The 15,349-nt window shown below is 38.2% G+C and overlaps 4 protein-coding genes across 5 annotated transcripts; 3 read left to right on the top strand and 1 right to left on the bottom strand.

Annotated features, from left to right (window-relative positions):
* On the top strand, positions 4,126 to 9,110 carry LOC109716365 (probable protein phosphatase 2C 50). Of its 2 annotated transcripts, none has more exons than XM_020241766.1 (4): positions 4,126 to 5,740; positions 6,264 to 6,629; positions 6,736 to 6,841; positions 8,453 to 9,110. In XM_020241766.1, exons 1-4 carry the CDS (start codon positions 5,081 to 5,083, stop codon positions 8,854 to 8,856), a joined length of 1,536 nt encoding a protein of 511 aa, XP_020097355.1. In that variant the 5' UTR covers positions 4,126 to 5,080; the 3' UTR covers positions 8,857 to 9,110. The 2 variants fall into 2 exon arrangements, with proteins under 2 accessions (XP_020097355.1, XP_020097356.1); XM_020241767.1 differs by having other exon boundaries at positions 4,127 to 5,740; positions 8,477 to 9,110.
* LOC109716379 (19.0 kDa class II heat shock protein-like) lies at positions 10,117 to 11,541 on the top strand. The gene has a single exon (XM_020241784.1). The coding sequence runs from the start codon at positions 10,391 to 10,393 to the stop codon at positions 10,886 to 10,888; it is 498 nt and encodes a 165-aa protein (XP_020097373.1). The 5' UTR covers positions 10,117 to 10,390; the 3' UTR covers positions 10,889 to 11,541.
* Positions 11,433 to 12,310, top strand: LOC109716380 (17.1 kDa class II heat shock protein-like). The gene has a single exon (XM_020241785.1). The coding sequence runs from the start codon at positions 11,549 to 11,551 to the stop codon at positions 12,035 to 12,037; it is 489 nt and encodes a 162-aa protein (XP_020097374.1). The 5' UTR covers positions 11,433 to 11,548; the 3' UTR covers positions 12,038 to 12,310.
* Positions 12,378 to 15,305, bottom strand: LOC109716599 (putative NOL1/NOP2/Sun domain family member 5B). Its single transcript, XM_020242131.1, has 7 exons — positions 15,291 to 15,305; positions 14,638 to 14,775; positions 14,242 to 14,355; positions 13,811 to 13,898; positions 13,416 to 13,499; positions 12,949 to 13,110; positions 12,378 to 12,853 (listed from the first exon to the last, which is right to left on the bottom strand). The coding sequence occupies exons 1-7, from the start codon at positions 15,303 to 15,305 to the stop codon at positions 12,612 to 12,614; spliced, it is 843 nt and encodes a 280-aa protein (XP_020097720.1). The 3' UTR covers positions 12,378 to 12,611.

The following is a 15,349-nucleotide window of genomic DNA, read 5'->3' as shown; positions in this document are numbered from 1 at the left end:
AAGTTGTATGTGAACAAAGAAGCAAAATATCAATGGGAAAAAGAAACATATCGTGTGTCCCTTGAGATTTGAGTCGTCGAGTTGCTTCCGAAGCTGGGAGTGGTGCATTTCATTTATTCATTTATTCGCTTGCTTGGTGTTAATCTCTTGGAGCGTTCCAAGAAGTTGCGTCGGAGTCTTTACGAGTTGGTAGATCCATGAACGATCCCCCTAACAGGTGTCACTAATTGGCTATTAGTCCATTTCATAATATAGTACTGCTCTAGAGCCTTCCTATACGTCAGGCAGCATTTGGTAGATCCATGATCGATCCCTCTAATTAACAGGTGTCACTGATTAGGCTGTCAGTCCAATTCATAATACAGTACTGCTCTGGAGCCTTCCTATACTTCAGGTAGCGTTTGGTCTGGGAGTTCCTCTATTCGCACCCAAAAATTAGTAGTTTTTAGGTTTTTGAAATAAGCTGGTATGATTCGATATAAATTTGGAGTTTTCGGTTCACCTTTTCTTCTTCGAATATCGCAATCGCAAAATCTGTCTCATTCATTCTTGATCCTTGTATCGAAAAAGGTGTCTAGTTGGGTATCACAGTCCTCACCCTTGACTTGGCATTAAGCTTGTTTCCAAGTAGGAACTAGGGTAATTGAAGTCTAAATTTAATTTTAATTATGATATTAAATGAAAATTATCATTCATTGTTTAAATAATAAAATAATTAATTAATTTATTACTTATAATTAATTATTAATAATTTTATGTGTTTATTCATAAACTAATATTTATATTGATCAACCATTAGTATTTTTATTAATCTAATTAAATTTTTTTATTAGTTATCTAATTAAATAATTTACTAATTAATTAAAAAGTCAAATTATTTTTTATAATTAATTAATATATTTTTATTATTTTATACAATATTCATAGCTAATAAATTTATTATTTTATTAAATTATTTTTAACTAATATTTTGATTTTGATGTTAATTAAATTAGATAAGATATTTTTAATTTAAAATTATAACTCTTATTCCTTCCGTTTTAATCTAACCATCTAAATATTATTTACTGTATTTTTAGGAATAATCTAATTTTTTTTTCTAAACGTAAAATTAATCTAATTCTTCTTGTGTATATCTGAGCTTGTATCTATTTCTGGAATAAATAATTTTTACTTATATTCGAATCAAATGTAGGCTCAGAAAGATCCATCCAAATGTTGTTGAGTTGGTATTGGACCTGTGTCCCTTAGTGGTTGATTCACTTTTATGCTGACCATGACAGTTGATACTCATCATCAAGAAAGTTGATCAATCATTTATTGTAGCGGGATTAATATCATTGACTCATCAATAACATGCTTAGAGACTTGTAAGGCATCCGTGATGCCAAATGTTTATTTCGTGACAAATGATGTCTCCTATCTCAATAATTTTGTCGATGAGCTGATCTTGCAGATTTGTGGTAGGTGATCAGTGTTTTTAGGTTGTTGTAGTTGTTGTTGTTGTTGCTATCCTATGAGGTGTCATGTATGAGATTGACCCTAAAAGTTAAATTAATTGTTAACTTCTACGTGTGCATTAAGCTGATTTAAACTTGCTATGCCATGATACAACCATGATACATTCAAAGGCACACGCAATAATCTCGTGTTTTTGGACCTTTTCTTTGTGTACTTTACTAATTTAATTATTAGGACTTAAGCATCCAAACTGAATCAGGCGGAGAACTACTTGGATCCGCATCCCATAAAGTGTGATCTCCGCAGAGTAATACATAAATTCACTACTTTTGTAACAAAAAAGTACATGTCAATTTTACACCATAAAATCCAAATATTTAAATAAATATTTTTAATTTTTTTTTTTATAATATATTACAAATTTGATAAAATTATGATCTTTAAATAAAGAGATGTAAAATTTGCATATACCGTATGAATATGCACGTAGCATTACTCTACAAAAGTTACGTGGTGTTAGCTAATCAGATCAAGAGGAGCTGCGGTATCAAATTGGTCTCATCACCTGAAGGGCCTAACGAAACGAAGCACGCAAAGTCGCTGATTGTAAAAAATAGAAGGAATGCGAGAAGATCCAACACTGGTACTCTCAACAACCTCAGGCTTGCAGGCACGTGGCCTACGCTGATTTCGCAGGAAAGAAAAGTTTGTGTCCTACACTGCTACTACAGCTGTGTTTATTTATTTATTGGTTTATACTAATGATGATACCCAAAGACCACGTCGAAAACAAATTAATGATTCACTAGTAAAGTAAAGTAATCGTCAAATCGTCAGCTTGTAGAGTGACAAAAATATAAACTCACTATCCTTAGGATCTAAGGACGTCGACGGACTAGTCAAAAAAACTTTTAAATTAGTCCAATATCATTAATCGCCACGCATGTTCGCGCATTTTAGATCAAAAATAATAAAAGATCATTTTTGATTAAAATGATATTAAAGAAAAGAAAATGGATTTATATATAAGTTTTACATTTTTAATTCTTGGTTGGACGCTATTGATAGTTTCTTGCTGTTCGTTGGTTGCCGTTTCAGTCAACAGCCAATAGAGTGGCGCCACGTATTCAGATTCTTTAGTACACGTTTCGAAAGCGCCGTTCGTCGCCGTTATCATCCTTTTTTGATTCCTCTTCAGCGTCTAGAGAAATATTTAGGTCAGCACCATTTTTGGTGTAAATTTTGAAAAATAATTTCCGTAAAATTAATTTTACTTTAGAGAATTAATTTTAGTTAAAAATTATATAGTATTTGGCTTGATTTTGTAAAGCTGTTTTGCAAAATCTTTTTTTTGATGTTTGCATATAATAATTTATTTATTATATTTTATTTAAAAAATTAAAATTCATATTAAAACCAAAACTTTAAATTTGAATTAAAATTTTAAATATTAAATTTTAGATTTGCACAAAAATTTAAATTTTAATATTTTAATTTAAAATATAAATTTAAAATTTTAATTTCGAATATAAAATCTAACTTTGAAATTTAAAATTTATTCTTCTGTCTCAAAATAATAATAATGAAGGATTAATTCATTCTTGATAGTCATTCCTTTAACTAGTGAGCAGGAGCATACTCTATATAGGAATGGTAGGGATATACTACTCGATCATTTCTACCATTTTCAAATCCTTATTATGATTCCTTTTCTTCATGAAATTTCAATTAACTTAACGGCGAGATTTATTATCGTTTCCTACATGTCTCGTGAAAGTCAGAGTAGGCGCGAATTCTCCCGCTTTGTGACCTATCATACGATATGCTGTATAAATAGGTAAATGTTCCCTTCCATTATAAATAGCGATTGTATGGCCAGTCATGGTAAGTTTTAAATTTAAAATTTAAAATTTAAAAATTAAAAATTAAAAATCAAAACTTAAAATTTAAAAATTTAAAACTAAAATTTATAATTTAAGATTTGAATTTTAAAAATTTGAAGTTTGAAAATTGAAAATCAACACTTATAATTTTAAATTTTAAAATTTGAATTTTTATCTTAAATTTTAAAATTTAAAATCTAAAATTTAAAGTTTTAAATTTAAATTTAAAAGTTAAAATTTTAAATTTTAAAATTCAAATATAATCTTAAACTTTAAAATTAAAATTTAAATTAAAATTTTGAATCTAAAATCAAAACAAAAATTTAAAGTTTTAAACTAAAATTAAAATCAGATTTTGAAAAGCTAATTTTAACTATTTTTAATTTCAGAAACTCAAAAAATAGAACCACATTTTGGAAACAAGTTACAAGATTATCAGCTATTTTATTGTATCAGAAATTTACTTTTTTTGAGTGGTTAGGCGAAACACCTACTTAGTAGGGGGCATGTGCCGATCCGCCGCGCCACGTGTCCCGCAGGGGCCGCGTGTGTTCTTTAATGCGCCATCATCATTGGCCAAACTCATCACAGTCGCGGGCCCCACCCAAACGGACCCCACCAACCCGCATCCGGCCACCTGTCCCCTTCCCCCTCACTTCGAAGGGCTTTTTGGTCATTCCACAGTAATAAAGGTTGGGGTTGGGGGTTGGGTTGGGGTGGGGTGGGGAGGGGTAAAAGTGGAAATGGGAAAAGCGTTAAGAGAGAGAAAAGGAGAGCGAAATGGCTACGTTTTGAGAGTTGGAGCGACGTCACCGCGCGACACCTGTCCCCTTTCCTTCCTCTTCTTCGTCTTCTTCCTCCTCTCGTCTCCTCCACATCTACTTCTCTCTCTCTCTGTCTCTCCCCCCTCCACTAACCCTAGCTTCTCCCGAGCACAGATACGCACACAAAGAGAGAGAGAGAGAGAGAGAGAGAGAGAGAGAGAGAGAGGAAGCTACTGCTTCTATGGGTGGAGTGTGTGTGTAGCTTTCGACGAGCTGTGTTGTGTGTTGGAGGGGAGTGGATAAGACCGAGAGAGATCGTGCGCTGTGTGTGTGTGTGTCCTTTGTTGCGTTCTCGTGGGCGAAAGCGATAACGAGCGGAGAGGGTGGGGTGCTCCTTTACTTGCCTTTCCTTTTTTTACCTTTCTCAATTCAATGTTTCGTGTACTGCTACTGCTACTAACGCCCTAGATTGATGTGGTTGTGTGGAGATTGACGTGGGTTTCTTCAGATCCGAGGAACCAGACGGAAAAAGGCCCCCCATGTTTTTACCTTTCCCCTCGTCTTTCTTGTGATTCCCTAAAAGGCCCTTTTTGTCTAGGGCGCTCCCGTGCTTAAGGATAAGGGTTTCGCCCTCCCATTGAACTTTTCCTGGGGCCAATTTTATCCGGGCAAGTTGTTTTAGCAGGTGCTGCTGAGGTTCTTCTGCTGTTGAACAGGATACTTCATCCTAGATTTGGTGGGAGGTTTTGGGAAATTGGTGATTTTTGGCTTTGATTTCTGTTGCCCATCAGCTGTTCGACGAAATTCTCACGAGGAGGAATAGTGCTCAGTCCCAGCTAATTCAGCTACTAGCTGAAGCCGGCTTCAAAGTGATGAAGAGGTGGAAAGGAGCCTCTTTTGAGCGATGAGAGGATTTGTGATGAGTGCGGCATCAGATTCTCAGATATTCTACTGTTTCGTCAGCAGCAAAGCATGAAGGATGTAACTCTCGTACTTCCTCTTCCATTTAGTATGACCAATTCGCTGTGCAACAGCTCGATGGATATTGATCACCTTGAATCAATAGCTGACGCACCTGAAAGCTTGATATCTGATCGAATTGCTGCCGAATTGCTTGTAGAGGGAGGGGATGGTGATGATTTAGAGGTTCGAACGTTGCCTGGAAGCGACGAAGAAGATTCCACCTCTATTGGGCCCGAACAGTCTGTTTTAGATTTGAGTTGCAATACAGTGTTAGCAAGTTCTTCTGGTTCAGCAAAGAGTATAAGTTCTTGTGTTGAAATCATAGAGGGGTCTGCATTGGGGAAATTGGGCTCTGAGATTGTGACTATTGATTCTTCCGATTCTGACAGTAGAGTGATATCCATTGTTAATCTGGTGGTTCAGGATATTGGGGCTATCGGTAGCAGTGCATCGAAAATTTTCTCGTTGAATTATATTCCCCTTTGGGGTAGCACTTCAATCTGTGGGAGAAGGCCAGAAATGGAAGATGCGGTAGTTATGAAGCCTTGGTTCTGTGATATTCCTATCGAGATGCTATCTGATAATCATTTTGTCGATGGCGTGAACCCGAGTTTGACTCACTTGCCCGGCCATTTTTTTGGGGTATATGATGGCCATGGTGGCTCGCAGGTATAAAATGCTAATCATTTTTCTCTCCGGAAAGTTTCTTAATACTTTGCGGATTTCATTAATTTGCTTAGTATTTGTTACAAATCTAGTCCCTCAAATTGGAGCCAAGTTCCATTTTCATCCTTAGAGTTACGAACTTACAATAATCACAATAATCACAATTTAGTCTGTTGCATTTGACTGCGATTTCAATTTTGTGATCCTAATAGTAATATTTTTCACCCCGAAGTTTGACCTGAATTCATTGTCCCTGAATTTTGATGTTTGTTTAATTTCATCCTTAAGAGTCTCAAGTATGACACACAAAAATCTACTAATGGTGCTGGCATAGCACTTTTTAATACGGTAGACTAAATGAAGGACTAAATTGATGCACAAAACAAACTTCGAGGACTAAATTGTTTCAATTGAAAGCGTGAGGATAAAACCGGAAATTTGGAACAAACTCTGCGAACTAATTTTCTACTTAATGCATTTGGTTATTTAGGAGATTGAATGAATTAGTTTTGAATTTTCCTCCAAGGTTGCAAATTACTGCCGGGAGCGAATTCACACTGTGTTGATCGAAGAGGTGCAGAATGCGAACAATGGTCCTGATACTTGGCAGAAGCAATGGGAGATGGCTTTCACTAGATGCTTTGTGAAAGTTGACGATGAGGTTGGAGGAAGGGTGAGACAAAGCCTTGTGGAAAGCACTTCGGATATCTCTGGCGCTGACAGCACCTTGTCCTTCACTCTACCTTCTGACCCCATTGCCCCAGAGACTGTAGGATCCACTGCGGTGGTTGCCGTCATCTGCTCTTCTCACATCATAGTTGCAAACTGTGGGGATTCGAGGGCAGTTCTTTGTCGCGGAAAGCAACCCGTGGCATTATCGGTGGATCATAAAGTGAGACATCTTTTATTACTATTGCTTTACTGTAACATTTGGTGTTGGTAAAGTTATATACCTGAGAATGGTAATTTTTCTTTCTATTCCTTTTTTGTGGCTTCAGCCAGATAGAGAGGATGAGTATGCCAGAATAGAGGCAGCTGGAGGCAAGGTGATCCAATGGAATGGGTATCGCGTATACGGTGTTCTAGCAATGTCAAGGTCAATTGGTAAGTAGATTCTTCCTTGTTGTAAACTCATATGCTATTTGTATGCTTGTTTGATACAATGACCTTTATGAGTTCTCCGCATGATCAACCACACCTAGTGAGATGCATCTGTTGCCAGATATAGTTGTCGCGCTCGTAGCTTTGCCTTCCCTTCTCTTTGTCTAACTTAATTTACTGATACTTCTTTGTAGGTAGAAAAAATAGTTGCAAATAACGTAAGTTGTAGGTGGCATTGAGATAAAGAGATGGCATCTGCTATTGGCTGCTTCTCTCTAGAAAATTCACAACTCATTAGGAATCTCCAGATCAAAGTTATATCTCCTGATTTTTCCTGGAAAAAAGTAGGAGACTTTTGCGTTTATCATGATTCAGCCATCCTACATGTAGAATTCTGAATCCACAACTCACACTGAACTTTATCTCCCAGAACTTTTTTTTTGGGGTAAACTTCAAATACTACTCCTGTGATTTCGCACTTTCTCATTTTAGTACCATGTGGTTTAAAGTATATCAAGTTAGTGTCCTGTGGTTTCATTTTTATCTTTTCGTCAGCTTCTCCGTTAATATTTTGTTAAATTATATACAAAAAACTTTAGATACTCCAACTATGTTTATCGAATATTCACTTTAGTACCCTTTAGTTTTAACTTTGTCACTGATTTAACAAAAAAAATTAGTGGAATCGATAATAGAAAGATAAAAATGAAATCACAGGGCACACTAAATTGATACACTTTAAATCATAGGGTACTAAAGTGAGAAAATGTAAAACCACATAAGTAGTATTTAAAGTTTTTCCTTTTTTTTTTCTTTTGTCTTGCGAGAGCAGATAGTCAACTCAACCGAGCTTTAATCCAAATACAAAGATCAGCTATATAAAATCCTTGCAGGAAATTAAGTGGGATCCATTAGGTGAATCTTGTTTTGCATAAACATGTTATTATCTATCATCTTTGGTTTGTTTTATGCCACTTATTCGATTGTCTTGCTGCTTCATACTGGTTCATTTGCTTCTCATCATTGTGGCTGGCCTTAACACTTCCATGTTCTTCCACAATTGAGGTTACTTCCATCCTGGGGAAAATACGTTGTTTAATCCTATATTCCTACATTGTCACCCCAGTATCCTCATTTGTGTTAGGGTCATTTTCGTACAAGTTGTACAGCCAGAATCATCACAACTGGAAATCAGTTTTATAGAGGAAAGTTGTACTTCTTGTGGCCAGTCGATACCCTATTTGAACTATTATCATGGCCAAGTGCACAGAGCTGTCTCCGATCTTCCTTGTACATAACATATTACGTGCTCGTGCACAGAATTCAAACCATGCTTGTAAAGTTACTACTATTAATTGTCCTTGATAAAGATTGTAATATAAATATATTCAGACCAAGTTTTTCGCTACTATTTCTATGCTTTGCAGGCTTCCACTGCTTATTCTATGCAATTGGGGGAAACCCCCCCCAACAAAAAAGTACACCATATATGCAAATCTGAAACAGCTAGTCATTATAAGCCACTTTTCTATACTGACTTTTCTCGAATTCTGTATATAAACATTCTGATGCATCTTGACCATTAACACTCTAAAGTCTATAGGTGGACAACAGTAAGTTTTCTACTGTCGAATGCAGGGGATAGATACTTGAAACCGTCAATAATTCCCGATCCGGAAGTCACGATTGTGCCGCGAACGAGAGAAGACGAGTGCCTCATCTTAGCCAGTGACGGCCTCTGGGACGTAATGTTAAATGAAGAGGCCTGCGACATAGCTCGAAGAAGGATCCTTCTTTGGCACAAAAAGAAGGGTGTTTTTTCTTCATCGTCGCCATCATCTTCGTCATCGTCGTCATCTGCCACTTCCACAGTAAGTAGAGGTGAAGGAGCAGATCCCGCAGCTCAAGCCGCCGCGGACTATCTCTCGAGGCTTGCTCTCCAGAAAGGGAGTAAAGATAACATCACCGTCATTGTTGTGGACTTAAAAGCTCAGAGGAAATTTAAGAGCAGAACATGACTGGTAAATTTCTTTTCTTTTTTTTTTTTTCCCCTCTTCCTATTTTTATACTATTAAACTATTAGTTGAAGTAAGAAAAATTTCTGAATATAGCTGGTGCTTCCGTTGCCATTATTAAGTACATTTACTTAAGCCCGTCTATTTTTTGTTCGACCTGGGCTTGTGAAGTATGTGTTGGAATACATAGACTATGAATGTACTAATCATTTGTCTAAAGAAATGTTTTATATCTTGTAATGTTATTCTCTCAGGCATTGTACGTGTCACCATTGTCGGTTGTGTCTGTTTATCTTGTAGCTTGACTGGAGCTTATTATATGATTAGAGCCGATCGAAAAAAATACAAATAACTTTTTCCCTAACCAACATTAATGGCTTTTTAAATTAAATCTGCTAACCACTTCTTCCCCGCCACAACAGCTTCTTCCATTTATGTTGATACTAGTGAATATTGTGTAGTCTACATTAATGAATAATGAGTGCGATACAATAAATGTTTCTGCTTTGTCGATGTGAACAACAGAATCACATGCTACTGTGATTTCCGTTCCGCCTGAGTGACTACACCCAGATACATATATTACTCAGTGGTCATCAAAATGGCGAAAGATTTCGAAATTAAACGAAAATAGAAAGTTATACTAACCATTTTTCACATGCTTACCTAATAACTCTCTTTCCAAAATTCCCCTATTAAGCTTATTAAATAAAAGCTCGTGCTCCTACCGAACAGCCTCGGTATGGGACTCCTAGCAACATAATGCAGTGCCAAAGCTAGGATTTAATCTTGAGAGGCCGAAATATATTCAAATAGAAACTTTAGTAATAAGTAAATAATAAACAAGATTTTTTCTAATCGAAAATTTTTTATTAAAAAAATTATTAATAAAACAAATAATGTAAAAACATGAACATTATTATTTTTATTTTCATATATTTAACTTCTAATTATTCTATTTATATTATTATATTAAAATAATTTAAAAATTTTACTACATTTAACAGTAATATCTTAATTTTTTTACTAAATAAAATTAATATAGTTATTAAATTTAGTGCAATCCTTAATTTAGTCAAATAAAAGATCTTATCTAAGATAAATAAAAGTTTAAAAAATTATTAAATAAAATTTTTAGAGTAGAGAAATACATTACAAAATACTTTATAAGTAAGAAACTCGTTAATGTATTTTCACCTGTAAAAAAATATACTGATTAGGAGAGGGAGAGAGAGAGAGAGAGAGTGTGTGTGTTATGTTGGTACCATACTATTAAGTAAATATTGAAAAACTAAGCTATCCATGAGCCAAAAAAAAAAAAACTATGAAGGACCATTAAGTAAATATTGAGAAGTTGAGGGGGTCATGGGTCCTTGGGCCTCTACTGAGAAGTTGAGGGGGTCATGGCCACCTTGGGCCTCGACATAGCTCCGTCCTGGCAACACGCCACGTGTCCTGCATCCGAGTACCACGTGGCAACACCTAAACTCAGCGCCACCCTTCTATAAGAAACAGCAGAGACTACGTAAGGCGGTGGATGCTGCACAACACTACCTCTTCTAAAGAAGCTGCTATTGTTATTGGTTATTACGCGAAGAAAACGAAGAGAAGAGACGGACATTGTGGTGGGCGTCGACGACCACCCCTTGCTCTCGGCGCTGCAGCAGGCGACGTCGGACGCTCCCAACGCTCCCGCGCAGGCGAAGAAGGCGGCGGTGGTGAATGCGCCGACGGACGTGCTCGAGCTCCCCAATGGCAGCTCGTGATCGCCGTTGACGTGCCCGGGGCGAGCCGCGAGGACGTCACAGTCCGCCTGGAGGACGGCAAGCTGCTGGTGATATCCGGGGAGCAGAGGCGGGCGGCGGACGACGAGGGGGTGAAGTATTTGAGGACGGAGAGAAGGGTGGGAAAGTTCGTGCGCAACTTCCCGCCGGAGACGGCGAACCTCGATAGCGTATCCGCGGTGTATAAGGAGCGGATGCCGCCGGCACCGGAGCCGAAGAAGCGCAAGACATTTGAGGTTAAGGCTGGGTGAGGAGAAGAGAAAGGGATGCATATACACGTACGAATGGTTAACTTCATGTATATATCTGCATGGTTTTGTTAGTGTTTGATGTGGATGGATCACTTATAAGAGGGTGTTTTTTTTTTTTTTTTTTTGGTTTTTTCCTCTCCTTGTTGCTACAAGAAGAGAATGTAAATCTGCAGCTCGCGGGGTAGAGGGGGAAATATAAGAGTTGCACTAGTAAATGCTTTTTGTTAGAAGAAGATGTTGAAATAATAAGTAAATGTTTCGTTATGTGGACCACGATATTAGGCACTAAAAAAGTTCACACAATTAATTTCCTGCTCGTACCGGGTTGAGAGTTTGGGCCGGATAACTATAAAGTGATTGTTTTCTTTTTGGGGTGGTATGAAGTGATTTGGGCTCACTAATGGGCCGAAATTCCACTTCTCCTAGGAGGATTCGAAGAGAACGATCTCGGAACTTCTAGAAACAAACCGAACCTTCCATCGCGTTCTCGATCCTACTCCACACCCCCAGACGAAGCTAAAGGTAATTCCATCCATCACCTTCTTCCTCTCTCCCCTCGCACTTTAAATTCTCCCGAACCCCCCCATCCCTCTCCCCTCAGATCGACGAGAGGAGAGAAAACCTGCATCGGGCCTTCGATTCGACAAGGAAAAGAAAACAATGGACGTGCGCGTGTTTGGGCTGGAGAACCCGCTGCTCTCGACGCTGCAGCAGCTGATGGAGATCCCGGAGGAGACGGAGAAGACCTTCAACGCGCCGACGCGGAAGTACGTGCGCGACGCGAGGGCAATGGCGTCGACCCCCGCGGACGTGAAGGAGCTGCCCAACGCCTACGTGTTCGTGGTGGACATGCCCGGGGTGAAATCGGGGGAGATCAAGGTCGAGGTCGAGGAGGGCCGCGTCCTCGTCATCAGCGGCGAGAGGAAGAGAGGAGGAGGAGGAGGAGACGAAGAGGAGAAGGAGGGGGCCAAGTACCTGCGGATGGAGCGGAGGATGGGGAAGCTCATGCGGAGGTTCGTGCTCCCCGAGGACGCCAACGTCGACGCCATCACCGCCGTGTGCCGCGACGGGGTGCTCACCGTCACCGTCGACAAGGTTCCGCCCCCGGAGCCCAAGAAGCCCAAGACCATCGAGGTGAAGGTTGCCTGAACCTTCCACCCCACCTCGCCTCGTAAATCGTAATCGGGGGAATTAATAAACTGCTTTAATTGCGTAGTGGGTCTGTGGGTCCTTATATGGCAGTAGTAGTGGCTCTGGATCTCAGTAGTGTTTTGGTTTTCTAAGCGAGATTGTGCGTGCGTGCGTGCGTGCGTGCGTGGCTTCTGTTGTGTTGCGAATTGTGTCTCTGTTTTGGCATGTACGTGTTTGTTGCCCTTATGAAGGGCTGGGAATGCGAACGGCCTTAGTAGAATAATTAAAATCCTTGTTGTGAGATTCTTCTTTTTTTTTTCTTTTTTTTTTTAATATGTTTCTTTTTTGGGATGAGAAATAATTTTTTATTTTAATATATTTCACTTCGGCAGAGCATGTTAGCTCGTACTAACATATGCCAGGAGGAGCAACCGATGACGGTCAGATTCCTACTGAACCGTAATAAAAATCGAATGCAACACAGTAGCCTTTGCACAGTTTTGCAGTGGAGCACTCAACGCCACGGAGAACTATAGTACCTGGAGGTATCCATCTCGGTGTTTGACCCGGAAACGTGATCTTCCCTTAGTTTTTAAATCCTACTTGGTGTTAATAAAGCAGAATGGAAGAGCAACCTCCGCGACATTCGTAAGACAGTTAATGGCATGAGTCTTTTCCTTTTCCTTTTCCTATGATGCTTATTTTCCGAAGAAGGACACCGCTGCTTGCATTGTTCCGGATGAAAATTCCCATCAGGTAGATGCTTCCTCACAAATAATGCGATAAAGAAGCCCTCCAAGTTATCAGCAGGATCTGTCCTTAGTAGATGTTCAGCTGAGGACAAGGCAGATAAATGGTGTTATTACAAAGATAATTTCTGAAAGAAGTGTTATGGAATAATTCATTTCATGACATAAAAAAAGGCATACATCCTTCAAAAAGTGGGAGGCCGCGGTGATGCCACTGTGGAAAAGGAGATGCCAACTCAAAACCAAGGGATGCTGCTAAAGGAAGAACAGACTTGACAACATCCTCATTCTCTTCTTGGTGGATAGAGCACGTACTGTAAACTACTCTCTCAACTAACGGGACTGCATTGAAGAGTACACACACAGAAAAGGATTAGCATAATGTCCTCACAGTATTATGGTTTCTGCATAATCGCAGATATTTTAATGAAAAATAAATTAATAGCACGTCTGAATATTTCACAACTAAATGGAAATTTTCAACAGAGGCAGGTGTCCGCCGATCATCATGGTTTTCACATAGATGACAAAATCGATAAGTGATGCCATCACAGAGAGTTATAACACATAACGGTTTCATAGAAGAACCAAAGGAACTTAAACAGGAATATGAATTACAGTGGCAGAACCGATAAAAGGTAACTTACATGACAATGCGTGCTCAAGAGCTTTTCTCTGAAAAGCAGCAAGTTTATTGATTCTTCTACTGTTAGCAATGTCGATGCCATTCCCTATGCGGCAAAGAAAAGTTGTGGAATTAGTTACACAAAACATAATAACTTGCCAAATGGACCATTAAGTTGCTAGCACAAAGGCATCATAGTTCAGCGAAAATATCCCAGCAGAGATGTAAATTTAGAAAGAAAATACGAAATCAAAATGAGTCAAGCGATAGAGATCATTTCCCTGACAAAGCATACAATAAAAATAAGCATACAATAAAAATATTGCTCTATATAGGTTTTCTGAACATGACTGCTTGAGATGCTATTAAAAAAAAAAAATGGTGTCAAAAAAACTACAGCAAGGACAGGTATTTAACCTGCAGAATGTGATGGGAGCAGGTGATCTAATCTCTCAACAGAGATTCCAGATCCAGAGCATGAAGGATCCAAAAGTATCGCATGGACCTGTGCAGCATTGTTAATTCCAAAAAAAGAAAGGATGCAAGTGCTATCAGAACTTCTCTGATTGTAACTTACATGTAGGATTAGCTAGGAACGAGGTTGATAGCATACTTGTTGGTCCAAACAAATATGGATTTGAAATAAATTCAGCTGATGTGGGTCAACAAAACCAACAAGTCAAACAGCTTGGTTTTCTTATTAAGCAAAGAACACATCATACTTTGTGGGAATCGACTCATATATTCTTTATAAGAGCCATCTTCTGCAGCAAGTTTTCAGTATTTCTTCTAAAAATAAGCACTACCCTACATATTTTTGTTACGGGAATTGTAAGTCGAGAAATTACCTTTGCAAATAAGGGATCTCCTGGATTGATATCCAAAAAGTCACCCCGAATTATGTCCACATCTTTCAAGTATGTTAAGGAACAAACAACGGAAAGTAAATCCACAAAACTTCTCTATGCACAGAACAATTGAGCAAAATAATTTCCTAAATAAAAAACTATTTTTGAGACATCAAATTTAATGCAATTAAAGGGAAAAAAAAGAGACTGAGTTGGACAAAGGACAAACCCAACCGGTATAAGGCCATTATAAAACCACAGTATATCTAGCACAAAAAAAAAAAAAAAAAAAAAAAAAAAAANGATGGTGAAAAAACCATCTGAACGCTTTCGCTAATCTAATTATGCAATTTCTATTGTACATGAATTTTACAGATTCTGGGTGAGCAATTGTACCCACTCGTTGAACGAATAGAGCGAGAGCAAGCTGGTAAAGTTACAGGCATGCTGCTCGAGATGGATCAAACCGAGGTACTCCACCTCATAGAATCGCCCGATGATCTTCAGAGCAAAGTCGCAGAAGCTGTGGAAGTTCTACAACAGGCTCATGTTGCGGGCTCAGATGCTGTCAATCAGCTTGGCTCATTATCCTTGAATGACTGAAGCTTGTGGTTTAGAATTTATTTATCTTTGGCATGGATTGATCTTGATACTGCTTCAGTGGCCTTTACAAATAAAAAAAATAAAAAAAATATATATAAAAAAAAGAGAGCAAAGTTTTGGGTATTAACCATGATACAAGTGATACAAGCGAGATAGTAAACTTAGAGGCCTATTTTTTTTTCCCATTTTTTAGGGTCATCTTAGAGTTTCAGGTTTTGTTTTAATGCTCTGTTTTCCTTTTTTTTTTCTTTTTTCTTTTTGTGTGTGTGGTGGGTCGCAGATGATTGGTACTTTCTTTTTTTTTTTTGAATATTTATTCAATGAAGCTTGTGCTCAGTACTTACTAAGCTGTGCTGTAATGCCCTGTGTGCTTGTGGCTTCTTGATGATCGTTCTGTGTTCTTTTTTTTTCTCCTTAGTTTCCGGTAAGAAATTTAAGATAAGTACCGCACATTCTTTCATGATTTTTAAGATAGTTTACTTTGTACCATCTTAACATGCTATCA

This window comes from Ananas comosus, linkage group 10, assembly GCF_001540865.1.
Source record: "Ananas comosus cultivar F153 linkage group 10, ASM154086v1, whole genome shotgun sequence".
Classification (NCBI taxonomy): Eukaryota; Viridiplantae; Streptophyta; class Magnoliopsida; order Poales; family Bromeliaceae; genus Ananas; species Ananas comosus.
The sequence above is the reverse complement of the archived record's forward strand: the minus strand, read 5'-3'. Positions and strand labels throughout refer to the sequence as shown.